This window comes from Thunnus albacares, chromosome 5 (assembly GCF_914725855.1).
Source record: "Thunnus albacares chromosome 5, fThuAlb1.1, whole genome shotgun sequence".
In the NCBI taxonomy this organism is placed as follows: domain Eukaryota; kingdom Metazoa; phylum Chordata; class Actinopteri; order Scombriformes; family Scombridae; genus Thunnus; species Thunnus albacares.
The window spans coordinates 14,995,251-15,011,001 of record NC_058110.1 but is presented as its reverse complement, the minus strand read 5'-3'; the positions used below and the strand labels follow the sequence as shown (position 1 = coordinate 15,011,001).

At 39.6% G+C, this 15,751-nt stretch overlaps 1 protein-coding gene across 2 annotated transcripts in view; it reads right to left on the bottom strand.

The window, feature by feature from the left end:
• The window catches only part of cntn3a.2 (contactin 3a, tandem duplicate 2), a 40,913-nt gene extending 35,623 nt beyond the window's left edge, over nucleotides 1–5,290 (bottom strand). Inside the window, exons 1-3 of one of the 2 annotated variants that reach the window (XM_044352639.1) lie at nucleotides 4,777–5,290; nucleotides 2,010–2,147; nucleotides 1,026–1,161 (exon numbers count right to left, since the gene is read on the bottom strand). In XM_044352639.1, the coding sequence (XP_044208574.1) occupies nucleotides 1,026–1,161; nucleotides 2,010–2,064 (191 nt within the window). In that variant the 5' untranslated portion in view covers nucleotides 2,065–2,147; nucleotides 4,777–5,290. The remainder of the gene's footprint in view (nucleotides 1–1,025; nucleotides 1,162–2,009; nucleotides 2,148–4,776) is intronic. The other variant, XM_044352640.1, reaches the window with a different exon arrangement.
• Nucleotides 5,291–15,751: the final 10,461 nt, after the last annotated feature.

The following is a 15,751-nucleotide window of genomic DNA, read 5'->3' as shown; positions in this document are numbered from 1 at the left end:
AAGAGAGGAGGCAGAGAGGTGCTGAGGGCATGCAGAGCCTAGCACAACCAGCTTGACAAGACACCACGTTAAACATGCTCATCTCACCTTTAATCAGTACATGGAAATACCTGGTCTTAGGCGGGGAATGTGAAAAGCCTGAAATAATGAGCATACGTACTCCACACCACTATCATTGAGCTCATCTGTGCTGGCTGTGCTGCAGTAATTCCACTGTTGAACGCCAAAGACACTTGTAATCAGTGCCTGTTGGTGCCAACTGGTGTCTAGCAACCTGCATTGGTCTCATGGTGTTTTATAAGAGGGGACCATCATTAAGATGCTACACGTGTGTCGCTAAGATACTGTCTGGCGAGACAAGAGGCAGATTGGCGGCGTGTTAGTCAATATGAATTAGCAAAGCCGTTGTGACGTCACTGCGCTGAGTGTCTATGCATTTAAGTCTAATTTAGAGAGCATTAATAGGGGAGCAAACACCTTCCCATGCCAAATGAAAAATATAATCTTGGAATTTACAAATCCTTATTTACTGTAAATGACTGAAATGTATATCTATGTATATGCTGTCGGTTTTGAAAGATTTACACCAGAGGTTTTAAAAGAAGCAGATCATTTAAAACTGATTTTCACACACACAAAGAGGCTGTTATGTTTCCTGCACTGATCACAGTACTTTACATTGAACAAGGTCCTCTTGTGACATTGACAGCTCAGAATACACTTTCACACTTTCAGAAAAATAGACTGAAAGTGCAAGTGAGCCGTTGATTACACGTCTATACAAAAAAAGCGATAAATGATGATGGTGTTTTTGCTTGAAATCAACTTTCTTACTAAACTAACAGTTTTTGTGCTGCAATTTATATTTTTATAATCAGGGTTTCACACAAATGTTGTTGATTTGTAAATCAGATTTTCACTACAATAAACATAAATGGACCAATTAAAAAATAAAAAGCTAAAATAATGTGCTGCATCTTTATCTGAATACTTACACACACACCTTAATGTGAACGTGCTTGTACCTGTACTGAAGAGGTGTGGCTCCCTTAGCATCACAAGTCAGAGTAGCCTCTTCCTCTATGGAGTCCACAGGAATGAATAAGTCACCTGGCTCCATCCGCCATCTTGGACCATGGTATGATCCACTGTCCAGACAATCTGCCAGAGAAACAGTGACAGCCTGAACATTAACGGCTGAAAAATGCTCCATTTTTGATAAGGCCCAGCCTCCATAATTCTATGTTGTTCTGGAGGAAATAAGATACTTGGGCTTAACGGGGAGCAATTTTTCAAAATGGGGAGGATGGACATTACCAAACATGGAAAATGACTCAATACGTTGCACATTATCTTCAGGTGTTAAAAAGTACAGGCGCTTCCAAATGAATAAATTGAACACCTGAAAATGTATCACAGGACCGTATTATTATTCATGTCACTCTGAAATGTTGCAACATCTTATATGTACTCCTACTAGTACAGCATGAACTTAAGATACACATAGTTTTTTTAAAAAATTTAATATGAGTGGTTTGTTCCTTATTGGTAAATTCATTCATTCATCAGTAAATTATTGTACATTACACATATGTCAGAAAAGCTGTGAATTCAGTGGGAGCAATCATTGATCTGTGTTCTCAGTGAACATTAACACTATGATAAACATTATTAACAAACACATCTTTGCATGATAAAAAGGAGTCTTTGCTCTGTGTTTTGTGTTGCTCCAATTCTCCAATAAGTGCCAAATAAAAGAGTATAAAAAAAACAGGAAAACAACATCAGATGTTGCTCCACTAGGTTACAATCAGAGGGGAGTGAAGAGGAAGATCGAGCGCATTGTGTCTCTGTTGTGAATGGAAGTCAATACTGAGGAGTGTTCCTTTAAACCGGGGCCATCCTATCATCTCTGACACTGACATGATTTTCGGCTCTTTAGCTATCATCCCGCAACTGTAAACGTCCAAACGTGAAAGAATCATTACTCATATAAAAAGGTGGTTCACCTGCCAGACAGTCGATGATTGATAACAGTAGAAGCTGTTTCCACGGCAACGTCATCTTTGGCAGCCAAGGGCAAATGAGACTTTCATCCAATAAGCTTTGAAATGGCACTCGTGTTCTCTGAGAGAGGGGAGCTTGACCTGTTGGAATGAGAATTTAGTTGTAAAATACCAAACCCTAACATTTTTATCCCACTTTCAATATGGTGCCTTTTAATTGCCTGTCAGGAGGAGAGAGAGGAAGTGTAAGTTTTGGTGGAATAGTGGAATATAATAAAGTATAATAGTGATAAAATTGGATGTGGAATTTGGTACAGGATGCATCTTGTTTCATCAGTTCATTCTCACATTTCCAATTAAGTGAAGATCCAGGCGGTGTCACTTTGTGCCCTGTGATGTGGCCAACTTGCACCCAGAGATGTCTGAGGGTGATACCAGAGGCATATGGGAGGAAGCCCATGCCAATCTATTACAGGAGCGACCAACGCCCAGGCTCATCCTTCACTTGGACGGATTCACTCTCTGGCTGCCTGAGGAGACTTGGACCTGGGAATTGGGTGCCATCCAATCAATTAGATTCACCCACAGCAGCATGTGTCTCCCCACATGCTGGGGTGAATCAAGACTGCCTGATGAGGAAGCCATTCCACCCAGGTCCATAATCAAGGGCAAGTGTCTGTCTGCTTGTAGCATGTGTTGCAAATTGCGATGCACCCGCTTCTTGCAGGAGGAGACTGAGCGAGTAATGATACAATTATGAAATGTCAAACATACACACAACAGAGAACCTGCAATAACGCAGCAGTTAGGTGAGCAGTCACACGTTCACATGTGCAGACTACATGCAGATCTGTGTACATTAGAAGGAACCTGCATGAAGACATGCGCATAGAATACCTGGTCTGCACACACAGAAACACACAGAAAACACACATTTCTTCAAGAGGTGTTCAAGATATATTAAGGGCAGAGACAGATAATAACACCAATCTGCTAAATGTCACACAACCCCCACACACCTACACACCAAACTCACTTTCTCACTGTGTACAACACACACGACACCCTGCCTCCACACACACACAGACACTCACTTTCCATTTAGAAGACATAAGCTGTGATATGCGGCTCATTTGTGGCCTAATCCCGGGGCGAGCCTGGTTCAGAGCGCTACTTATGGAGGGTCTAATTGTTTGTCAGCTGCCTGGATGTCAAATCAGACACGTGGGGTCTCAGCCAGGATTTTCTTCCCTACCTTTCATGTTTGCTCGGTCCTTTTTGTTCACCCAAAGTCTGCAAAATGGGATTGGTACGCTTCCTCTCAAGTAGAGTCCTGCATGCCATACCTCAGTGATAGGCCCACAGTGTGCAAACTGCTGGCACCTCAGGACTGTGGATTGGTGTGTGGAAGGTACAGTGGGTATTACACTACTGTCGACTTTGCATGTTATGGTTTGCATTTGTAATGGGGTTTTGTTAGGGATGGCACCGTGTAACAGCTGATGCCATGTGTTCCTTTTTTTTTTTTAATGCAGCTCTAATAAATCATTTACAAATGCTAAATACAGAATCCTGTCAGTGATATTACCCAGGAGCAGATCACTCAGTGATTCACATGTACACAAGCATGTATCTGCGCGCACACACACACACGCACACACACACACACTCTTACACACACTCACACACACACTCATGCACTTTCTCACCTTGCACTAAACACAGTAATGGTGCTAACGACGATGGTGATAGAAGGGGGTGAGAAAGCTTTACTGGGTGAATCACTCAATCAAGGAGGATACCTTCCTGAACCAACACACCTCTGGGTTAACTGACATGAAAAAAAAAAACAATGTATAATGACGATATCTAGCACCTCCATCACACTCCACCTGCATCCAAGTAACAGGCTGGTTGAACAAATAGCCCAGCTGGAAGAGTGGGAGTGTACTTACTTTGAAGGCCTGAGCTGCATTCATCACAGATATTCCAGCTGACATCTTGGCATACCAGTATGCAATTACCTGGTGAGTATTGCAGGGTATAAATGGTGTGTGCACCTTTTTCACCTACAGTATCTTTGAAAGCACAATCCCAGTCGCTGCCACAACACTCTCAAGGTTTGCGTAAGAAACATATTTGGATAGTCCTCGATATCACCTGAATACATTCATGGTTTCTTAGTGCTCAGCCTGCACATAAAAGCACCATACTGTACATGCAAGTCCACCCAAGATGTGTTGGTGTTAGCCTACAGCAACACATTTCAGACAGTGAGGTGAAGTGAAGCTGGGCTGCAGTGTGGCATCACACCAGGTAGGCACCACAGTAGCAGTTAAAAGGCTAAAATACCACCATGTGACTCATGTAAGTGCACACGTACATCACTTTGACAAAGAAAAGCGTGACTGAGCCACAAAGCAACTCCTGATTATATGAAGAAGTGCCTGTTTCTGCATGCATGCCTCTCCTAAATCAGACTACTCTGTGTGGAGGAATTGGCTGCAGTTGGGAGGGCGCGTTGTTCCTGCTTAAAACAAACAATTATTATTATTATCAAACAGGCTATGGCAGTAGGAACTGATGAGCCAATTCGGGATAGTAGACAAGACAGGCCGACATGTGAGCCTGTTAGACTGAATAAATATTTCAGCATATAAATATCACTATGTAAATAATTTAGCTTTCTGTATTTGTGCACGTTCGCAAATGCCAAGCGCGCTCATGGGGTGTATTTTATTTTATTTTATTTTATTTTTTTTTGTCTTACCTCTTATCTTGAAATATCTTGAGACCAGCGGGAACCAAATTCAGCCCTCACAGAAAAAGCGACAAATTGATCCTCCATGGAAACCTTGTTAGGAAAATTTCGGTCACAATCGCAAGGTCGTTCATACAGGTGAAATTGAGCCGGTGGTCAGTCAGAGATAACGGGTAACGCAGGAGGCATAAACACACGCGTTTCATATCGCTGTTCTCCCCCTTCTCCTCCACTCCCCATCACAAAAACACACACACACACACACAGGCACACACACACTCACACACACACACGCGCGCGCACACACACACACAAACAACACCCACGTTGTTTTCTGTGCAGAATCACATTTAAATCATCCCCCAGTCAAGAGGCACGACTCTCGCCTCTCAAATCAAACGCGCGCAGGTCTGGAAATGGGCTTGAAAAGGAATCTTGCAGAGGTGATTTATTATGCGCATCAAGTCAGCTCCCCCTGCGAGGAAGAAGTGGGCTGCACGGCGGCGAGGACGGAACAGCCAGAACCAACGGCGTCGGGATGGGAAGGTGCGGGAGGGAGGAAGACGCACCTGGCGGAGAACTGCGCCCCCCTGCGTCATACCACAAAATTGCCATGAAACTGTGAGCCTGAACGGTTATCATCAGCTAGTAGGGGAACATGGGGGCAGGTGCGGTTTTTCAAAGCATTTCTTACAAATTTAGAAAACAAAAATCACCAGAAAACTGCTATTTTTAAATGTCTGTAGGCCTATATCTTAGTTACACAACTTTGAAGGTCGTCTTTGCCCACATGCGGTTTATTTTATAATATTGTATTATATGTATTGTGATTTACTATGATGTGATTTAACCAACCTGTGAAGCTGAAGGCAAATTTCCACATTTATAGACAATAAAGATTACTATTAGATTAGATAAAGATTATGTTATTATCATTGCCATCAAGCTTATCCATAGTTTACATTAGAAAATACTTAGAGTACACTGTTATATTGACAACATGGCTAAAGCATTTTGACTACCATGTTTGCAAAACATGACACACTGACATTTTTGAGAGGTAAACTAAGGATTTGAGCAAGTTAAGGGCGTTTGCAGGTAATTCATTGTGTGGTGCAGAGAAATGCATGTTCTGTTTTGCAAATGTTAAGGATGATTCGAGGAATGTACCAAAGCAACTGAGAAAAACTGTAATCTAAATGCATGTTGCATACAGCCAAGACCCACAGAACTGCAAACTATACACTATATGATGACAGATTCATAAAAGTAAAATATTAAAGCTGCAGTAAGCAATGTTTAACCACTAGTGAGCAATTCCCTAAACATTCATAAATTAATCATCAGTACAAAATCTGACCAACTGTGTTAGGATTTGGTTCTTTGATTAAAAAACAGAAAAGTAAAACACACTTTTGTACATAAAGACATAAAAAGTCAACTATGACTCCAAAGAAGTATTTTGAAACTTCTGATCAGAGATTAAAGTCGATTCAGTCGGCCTAATCGTGGGTGGAGGAAATAAATCCATCAGGTGTTTAAAGTTTAGTTTTCTGGCTCGGTGTCAGAAATACTGCGCAACAATCAAACTTGTTTTCTGAATTGCAGTGATAAAGCATACAGAATTTACTACAGCTCTGATTCACGACTGACTTTTTCTCAACAGCAGTGGCTCAACAATAGTGGCTCATTTGTTTTGAATCATTTGCAATATCAATGCCACTGAGAAAACATGTTTTCTTAGAAAGCACCAATGGGACAAGTTGAAAGCAAACAACATAATTTAACCTTGGTTATAGTTTTACTGCACTGTAGTAGGTATTATCTGAGAGTATAGACAGAAAATGCTACAAACGTGTCAGATTCTTAGCCGGATCACTACAGTAGGGCGGCCCTACACAACAAAAGGCTGCCCAAAAAGTCTGTCACTGACTGACTGAGTCACTGACTGAGTGATGAAGTTACACCATTTGTCGGCCGAAGCTAAGTATCCCAGAATGCATTTTGCACCAACCGACAGCAATGGCAGAGATTATGTTGTTGTAATTTTTGCTGTAGGAATGTTAATGTGTCAATTTTCTAAGTGTTAATATTTTTACAGGTGAAAATAGTGTTACGATTAGTGAAGGAGACTGTCATGTGATATGTATGTGATCAGAGAACACCGTTTCCAGTGTAACAGTGTAACTGTCAATTTATTTCCGTACGTTACAATAAAGCACTTCGACATTCATGGTAAATATAATAAAAGCAATATAACAAATATATCTACAAATGCAACTTCACACACATAAAACACACTGTACTGAGGCTATTTACATTTAAATTTTTGGGGTTGTGGGTAAGAGAAATAATATATAAAACGTATAAAAAATACCCTAAATCTTACCAACCCTTCTTACAACAGTAACATCTCGTATACACCCAAAATCTGGTGCAATGTATTTTAAGTATTTTTAATGTTTTTTCTTATGTACAGCACCTTGAGTTACAACTACTGTATGAAAAGTGCTACAAATAAATAAACTTAAAGGACCAGTGTGTAAGATTTAGGGGGATCTATTGGCAGCAGTGGAATATAATATTCATATTCCATATTCAACCTACCAACTCAAATATCATACTCCTTAGAAAATATCAAATGTTAGCTGCCTGTGGCTCACTTAATTGGTTCCTTCGGCTCTGTGCTGTAGTGTACAGTTAGCGTATATCAGGAAAAAGTTTAAGTACAGTATGTTCTCAGAGAATCTCCTGAACATGCAGAATAAAAAAAAAAAGATTGGTGACATTGTCAAACAGTGTGGATTATGCTGTAGTGCTCTGTCTTACTCTGAGCGAATTTAAAACAAAAAAGAGCTTCATTTGCAACCCCTAATTGGGACCTATTTTTAATCATCTTTTGGGTTAACTATCTTGCATGTGGTACAAAATTTTCCTTGGCTTTACTTGGAAGTTTTAAAGCAGCATTAAGAGATTTCTGACCATTAGAAAAATGGGTCTTTGTGATTCAACTTTCTCCACTAGTCACTTGTTTACATCAGTAAGCCTTCATTTTTACACTACACAAGTAGCATAAAATCACCTTCTATGAGTTTATGTGCTGGGAGTGGCTTCCATGTTATGATATGTGTGGGGAAAAGGGGGCTTGAGAGCCATTGGGATTCAAGCATACATGTACCAGAAACCAATATAATGAGCCGAAAGTGGCTGAAAACACAGAGTTGCAGAGTGGGGTGTTAAAATGAGAGTGTGTGGTTTCTTTGTGTGCAAGCGGGTATGCATCGGAATATGAGGGGGCTGAGTGACATCACTCAAACTAGTTTCTGTTTGAAGGAGACTGAAGTGTTGTGGTTACAACTGAATCTGTCCTCCACTGGACCACTCACGGCACATAACAAAATGCGCCTGGTTATTGTGGAAATGTAACAGAGCAGGTATCTGGAGTTAAAACTCAGAGCGTGCTATTTGTGATATTAATATTGGTAATATTTCTCCCTTTTCTAAAAGTTTATTTTGACTTGTCACAGTAGGAAAAGTATATAATATGTATATAATAAAATCAATAATAGCCTAGAGCCTTTTCATGACAGACATTTAGGAGACTGTCCTCCCAAGAAAAATGACACAGTAGGTTATAATGTCAGTCGTCCAAAAATGCCATAACAACGATCATCCTCTTATCTTAACCCTATCCTAGAAGGTCACCTAACTTTAAGGAAAGTTAATCTAACCAAGTGCCAATGCCTAACCCTAACCAGACTGTCACATTATAAAACATCATTATTTTTTAACAGTGATTTTCAGCACAGACAAATGATGATAAGAAAATTCCCTTACGTGTCGTTTTGGAGCGCATGGTGAAACAATGTATTTGGTCATTTAAGAACTTGCTGACATTTTGACTTGTTAACAACTTGTAATTGTCCCAGTAAGCCATACCAGAGCCCTGAAACTGAATCAAGTGGAATGCAGCCATCATTAGTGTTATTAAGGGTCTATTGTGCATGCTGGCTCAAACTGTCATGACTCACTGGGACACTTGAATAGAACAGAGTCATTATTAATATTATTAGTAACATTAATGATGGCTTTTCCCACTATGACAAGTCAAAATATCTGCTGAGAAAAATGCCTATTAATGCTACTAACTGGCTATTTATTGATAGGAATATTTGATCCACAGTAACCCAAACACTTACATTTACATTTTTGCTGAAACTCTTTGTACTTATAGATAACATGTACGTAATTTTATATGTTACATACTTTATTTACTCAATATTGTCATTCTGTTTCTTCACATTGTAATTGTAAAGCAGTTACTTCTGTCTACTCTGTATATACATCATCTATTGCATGTCTGTACATCCTGGAAGAGGGATTCTTACTCTGGAGCTCATCTGAGGTTTCTCTGTTTTCTCTGCCAGTTTAAGTTTTTCTCCCTTATCTGAATGGAGGATCTAAAGATAAATAGAGGGTGTTGTTTGTTGTGCAGATTACAAAGCCCTCTGGGACGTATTTGTGATTTGGGGCTCTATAAAGAAGATTTACTTTGCTTCACTTGACTATAATTTAAAACTGCACTCAACAACTGAAAGAAAGACTTGGTTGCTGTATGTACTGAGTTGGAGAAGGCTGAAGTCTCACTGTTTTTGATAAGCTTTCGCGGACAGTTTGGTGCATGGTGAAAAAATGTATTTGCAATGACAAGACTGGAAAGAAACTGCTCTCTTTCTTTATTTCCACTTTCCAACTCTCTCACAAAAACAACTGCCCTTCACCGCCCTCTGTCTCTCTCTTTCTGTCTGTCTTCTCTTTCTACAACACAGAATCTCTGCATCTCTCTTCTTTACCACCACAATCATGTTGTCTTTTTGTATATCAAACCCTCTTTCCCTCCCAAACACGCACACACACACACACACACACACACACACACACACACACACACACACACACACACACACAAAAGTCATTATCAGTTGTGGGCCTCAGTGAAGCCTAACTGTGTTATTGTATGTCCCATAGTCCCTCAGTCTACTAGGAACCCCATTAAACCTACATTGATCATCTTCATTCCAGGCCCAGGATCCTTTAACATGGCCAGGGCATCGTTAATAATGCTCCATACAGCAGCCATTTGACATTTCCTTTAATTATGCCCGTAATTTATTCATGCACTTGATCCTAGGAGCTTGTTGTGAAAAGCTTCCTCCAGGAATATTTTATCCAGCTCCTCACGAGGCCCACGGATTAACCATCTTAATAGCAAACCCCTGAAGGTATTACTTCCTGCACTGTGTGTGAGTGTGTCTGCACACGTGTATGTGTATGATGGCGCTGAGCGTTGTGCCTTGAATGCGCGTGTTAAGCTGCAAAAGTCATTAGGTCTTATTTCTCAACCATTCAGTGGACTCAATGTGAATTCTCCTGTATTACTAGCTTGTCTAATTTTGGGAGAGCACAAAGAAAAGTGCAAATGGCTGCAAGATCTGCGCTTATCGCACAATGCAGCGACCCCCACATTTTAACCCAGTTTTGCAGACGAAAAAAACATTAACGCTTAATTTGCTCACTCTGCAGGTCGGTTAACAGACAGCAAAACACAGCAATTTTTTGACAAAGTAACGGAGGAAATCACAAAATCACAACTGCACAGACTTCAAATTGGATTTATGATGTTAATTATGATGTTGCTTGATTACAGAACATTGCTCAACTCCTGACTGCACACCTGATAGAATTTTTTTTCAGGCTGTGGAAAAAATGAAAAAGACACACACACACACACACACACACACACACACACACACACACACACACACACACACACACACACAGGTAGAAAAGGGAAGGTAATTTGTCACTTCTAAATGGAAAGTAATTTGAAATTTTGACAATTTGTCAGGACTGGAGGAAACAATATACAGCATACTTTATTATTTCATAAAAAATGTAGCAGCTATTGCAGCAAATACATAAACCTGCATCACTTTCACTTTCATTGTAATCATATTCCACAAAACCATAAATCCTTTTTGCTTTTTTTAATACCCCTTTGCTCTGCTGTATAATACATCTGAACATAAAACCTGAGCTGTTGTCAATCTAAATCGATTGTTTTCTGCAGCGTGTTCACTTAAATACTGTATGTCAGAGGGTCATTGGGATACCTATTTCTCTCTCTTAGCTCCGCTTTCCACTCTGTTTTTTTTTTTTTCTTTTTTACTTTACTCAGCCTTAGTTCATTAGCCAGACTATTTTCAACAGCCTTGCATAGAAGACTAATGGGCCAGTATACCTTTTATTGCATGCCATAGTTCCATGTATGTGGAGGTCCATTACTTTGGAGGATCAAGAATTTACTCTCTTACTGATAGGGAAGCCTTGCTAGGAGCTAACGAAGGGAAAGATCCACTTTGAGATAAATCCTCCTATAGGTCAATAAAAAAATTGCTTGGCTGCAGAGTCCTGCAATTAGAAACCTGCTTGTGAGGTCTGCCCTGGGGTGAATCCAGTCAATTCAGTAGGGAGATATCTATCTATCTATCTATCTATCTATCTATCTTAGTAAACATAGGTTGCATATACAATATCTTTGATTAAACCTGTATTTATCAATTGCTACAAAATAAGGTGCTGCACATACTGTAGCATTTCACCATTAACTAATTATGACTTCATCTATTTAAAACATGGATTACACACAATTACGAACAAAAACTGTTCCAAATAAATTGGTTGCCTCTACATGCCTCTTTGCTCTACATTTACATTGTCAGTTATGAGTACAGGAAGTCTGTATTATGCTACATTTGTGGCACAAAGAGGCTGCATAACAGCACAAAGACTGGACAGGACAGTATTCACACTGCATAAAGCGAACCAAAGCTTTCCTGTAACAATGATGGTAGTGTGAGTAAAAGACTGATGGAAAAAGTGACTCTATCCATTATCAGCTCTTATCCTTTTTGCTCTATTAAACAAACTCATGCAGAGTGATGCCCGGGGGGAGAAAACATCAGCCCTCTCCATTGCAACAGGAAGCAATACGGTTTATTGGAAATGTGGTCATAATCTGGATCATAATTTAGCAGCACTCACAATACTTCTGCTGTGCAGCAGAGGCTACTACTAATTATCTCAACCACAGTTTCATTAATTACACCAAGGTAATTCAAATAATTTACTGTTACAGTGATCTATAGTATTGATTACAGTAAAAATGATACCCTGATTAAAATGCCACACAGACCGTTCAGTTGCAGCTCTAAAACCTTTCCATTTACACTCAATTGGCAAAATAACAAAGTAGCTTATAATGGTCAGTTGTGCTAGAGATGGTCAGAGGTGTTGATTCAACTCGATGGTCATTCGGAGGCTGTAGTTTGTAGTGTTATTAAGCAAATGTCCTGTTAAGTGTTTTTTAGTCGGCATTGGTGAGGGTCTACTTGTGATCACTGGTGCTCTTTACTAAAGCAGTTCTCCTGTGTGTGGATATTGTTTATTGAGAAGTTCCTTTCACTGTTTTGTATAATTTCACAGTGTTTGGGATTGATGCACCGGCAATTTTGGCATCGATAACTGTTAAAACACAAAGGCAGCTTCACATAAATGAGTCATTTAAAGCTGAATACCAACCAGCAGTAGGTGCCATCTTCACGGTAACACATCCCAGTTTTTGACTGAGTTTTCAAGTCAACAGAAGGCAACTCACAGAGCCACAAAGAGACCGGTCACTATTAGCAGCAGTACATAACCCTCGCAATAATTTGGGGTTTAGTGTCTTACTCAAGGGCTCTTTCACAGTGTTTATGGTCTGTAACAACAGCCACCTCGTACTTGTCTACACTCCTAACCCAGTGCCAGGAATCAACCTAACAGAGTTTCATAGCTTTTTGATGGTCAGTATCTGCACCTCTAGGGCAAACTGGAAGTTTTGACAAGATTAAATTGCACTGACATCATCATCTCCTGATGCCTTTGCAGCCCTGGTAAAAGGTCCCTAAATCCTGAACTCGCAGTGCAGACAGAATTAGACTCACTGCCTGTGGCCTTGTACTGCTGAGAAGAAAACACTGGGAAAGGAGCAGGTGGCAGCAGACATTACTGCCCACGTCCTCATGCCAGTCTGAACAGACATTTTCCACACAGCTCATTTGGTTATAAATTCTGCCATTGGCAACACATAAAGTGATAACCGAATCAAAATGGCCTTAATGCGTAAGTTTTGGTAAGGATAGAAGGAGGGGAGGTGTTAAGTGTGGTAAAGGGTGAGAAGAGGAGATTGTTAAATGGAACAACTTGCCATGTGTCATCAATATTCAGTCAGGAAGTCTGTCCTGTTCACATATTCAGGGATGCTTTATTGGGGACGTACAGATACAGATTTAAATCATGTTTTTATATAATTCTTAATATCCATAGACACACCCAAACCTCATGCACCACCTGTTCATACTCACCAAGACATTCCCAATGTTTAGGTTGTGCGGCTGTTCCATTTATTTAAGCGGCTATAAATATTTAAACTGTAAAACTGTTGTGGGGGGATGATACAAAAGTACTCTCAGCTGAATATTCATTACCTATAAATATTTTAGCTTTCATTTCACCAGCTTTCCATTGACTCATCTTGTGTGTGTGCATACACAAGAGTACGTTGTTTCCAGCGCTCAGTTTTGCTGCCCAATATTAGGTTGTCTGGCATCTGCAATCAATAAAGCCACTGAACCAACAAGGTCAGCCTAACTCATACTGGAATTGGCAATTTTTCCTTTTTATAAAAAGCTACTTGAGTCTACACATTTCACTGATGGTCTTTGGTTGGCTTCAGGAGCACATTTTCCTCTTTTTAATATTTTTACCAGTTACGGACAGGAAAAAGATAAAATTGTTAATATATACTTCACTCACTCAAAAAGAAATTAATTAAATGAGCATATGAATGTATTAATATTCATTATTTAATATCAACTTCCATGCCTGTTATTATTTTTTGAGTATCAGCAGAAAAAACAAAACATTTTGGAAAATTCCTGGCTTAGTAGTGTGCCTCCTTAATGAAATGTTTGCCTCCTTCATGAGAAAACGAGTCAGTTGGGAGTTGTGTTTACTTTCATTTTGAGAGTATTAGAGGCTTATACGCAAGTGAACCCTACAGTATAATGGAACAAACAATGGGGATGTCACCCAAGTGGATTTTCTTCCATTCTCTAGAGAAGGTTCCTGCACACTAACACACATCATGGATGTTCAGCATACTGTGCAGCCCAGTGCTGCGGGCATTTGTTTTCACACATTGTTCCCAAGTGTTCAATGAAAAGATCTATCCTCAGTGATTGGGGTTTAGATATGTATAGGTCCAAGGTGTAGACCACTGTATGGATTTTCAATAGTCTCTTCCTAATGAATGTTTTCACCCTCCTAGTTGTCAATGACTCAATGATCTCCTGCACTTAAAAGCTACAAGAATATTAGCTTGTGTTTAAAAACAAAACATATCTCTCTTGATTTTTAACTTTACTCGCAATTAGACACCAAAACCTACAGTACACACAAAACAATCTCATCAGCACTCTCAAGGAATTGCAAAAACACAATCAGTCTCAAACAGCTGGTAACAAGCGACTACTCTGCACTTCTCGAGTCTTTACTTGCACATTTTTTGGTGACAAATGAAGCAGAAATTGTGTGAAAAGGCAAAGTTTTCACCATGAACAGCAGCAGATCTGCTAGGCTCTCAGATTTTCATGGATGATCAGTAGCTGGTTAAAGGTGAACACATCTGTTTCCCAATGCCTTCATCTAGCTTAGCACTCTGGGTGTCAAATACATGAATTATTCAAACATGTTAATTAACATAAAGGATCGCTTAATGGTCAACATGCTGACATACGGGTTTACATGAAACAGAAAGTCTATATTACAAGTGTATGAAGATAACTTTTGTTTGTGCGTTGTAAGGAAACTAATGGTAGATTGGATTGTTTTTGGTTTTTTTGTTGTTGTTATTATCATGTCCTGCTCTCATATAGTACAGGACATGTTTCATTATAAATACATACTAATGTACATTAAAGAAAACTTGTGATATGCAATTTTATTGAGATTCATTACATATACATTGTTGCTTTTAATGTATGTATAATAATCCCAGTGTTCTGCATACTTATATACTTAAACTTTACTGTAAATCTTTGCTTATTTATTTTATATAGATAAGAAATAATAAATTCTGTTACTCACAGGGTTATTATTGTACAAGGACTTGGTCAGGCTTAAAGCGGCTGCCAGAAACAATGCAGTAGGCCTTGATTTTGCACCAATCTCACACCAAGGATGACAGCAGCCTGTTGTTTGGAATATGTAGTTACTTTATGTCTGTCAGCTGTTGCTCTTGCTACTTGTTAAGATATTGATTCAGTAGAAAAGGACGTCATGCAGCAGCATTGTCAGACAAACTAAAGTGCATTGCAACATTTTTATCATTCTGTTCCTTAAAACATAGTCATTTATCTTTTTCAGCACTGTATAAACATCACACAAGTACCATTCCTATGCGCTTGTTCTTTTCATCGGCCTCATGCACACGCATTTTTCACATTTATAAATAAAGCAGAGGCCAGAAAAACACAGCAAAGCATAAATACAACCCTTAGTCACATATTCCCAACGTGCACGTCACGTGTATTAAAGTCATTTAACATTTCAATTTCAAATTTCTCCCTTGGGCACCTATAGTCTAGCAAGCTGCCTGTAATGCTGTTAAGTGGTGATGATGCAAGTCCTCGTATTCCACTGCAACACTGGTATTACACACATTCTCACACACATTCACACCCCTGGGTCTTGAGTCAATAAATGAAGGCAGCTGGCTTTGATTGCACTTATCAGTCAACATTTATTCCCAGTCCATCTCCACTTAGCACCCATTGCAATGCTGTTATCTTGTTGGGCAGCAAATATAAGACTGAATTTTTGC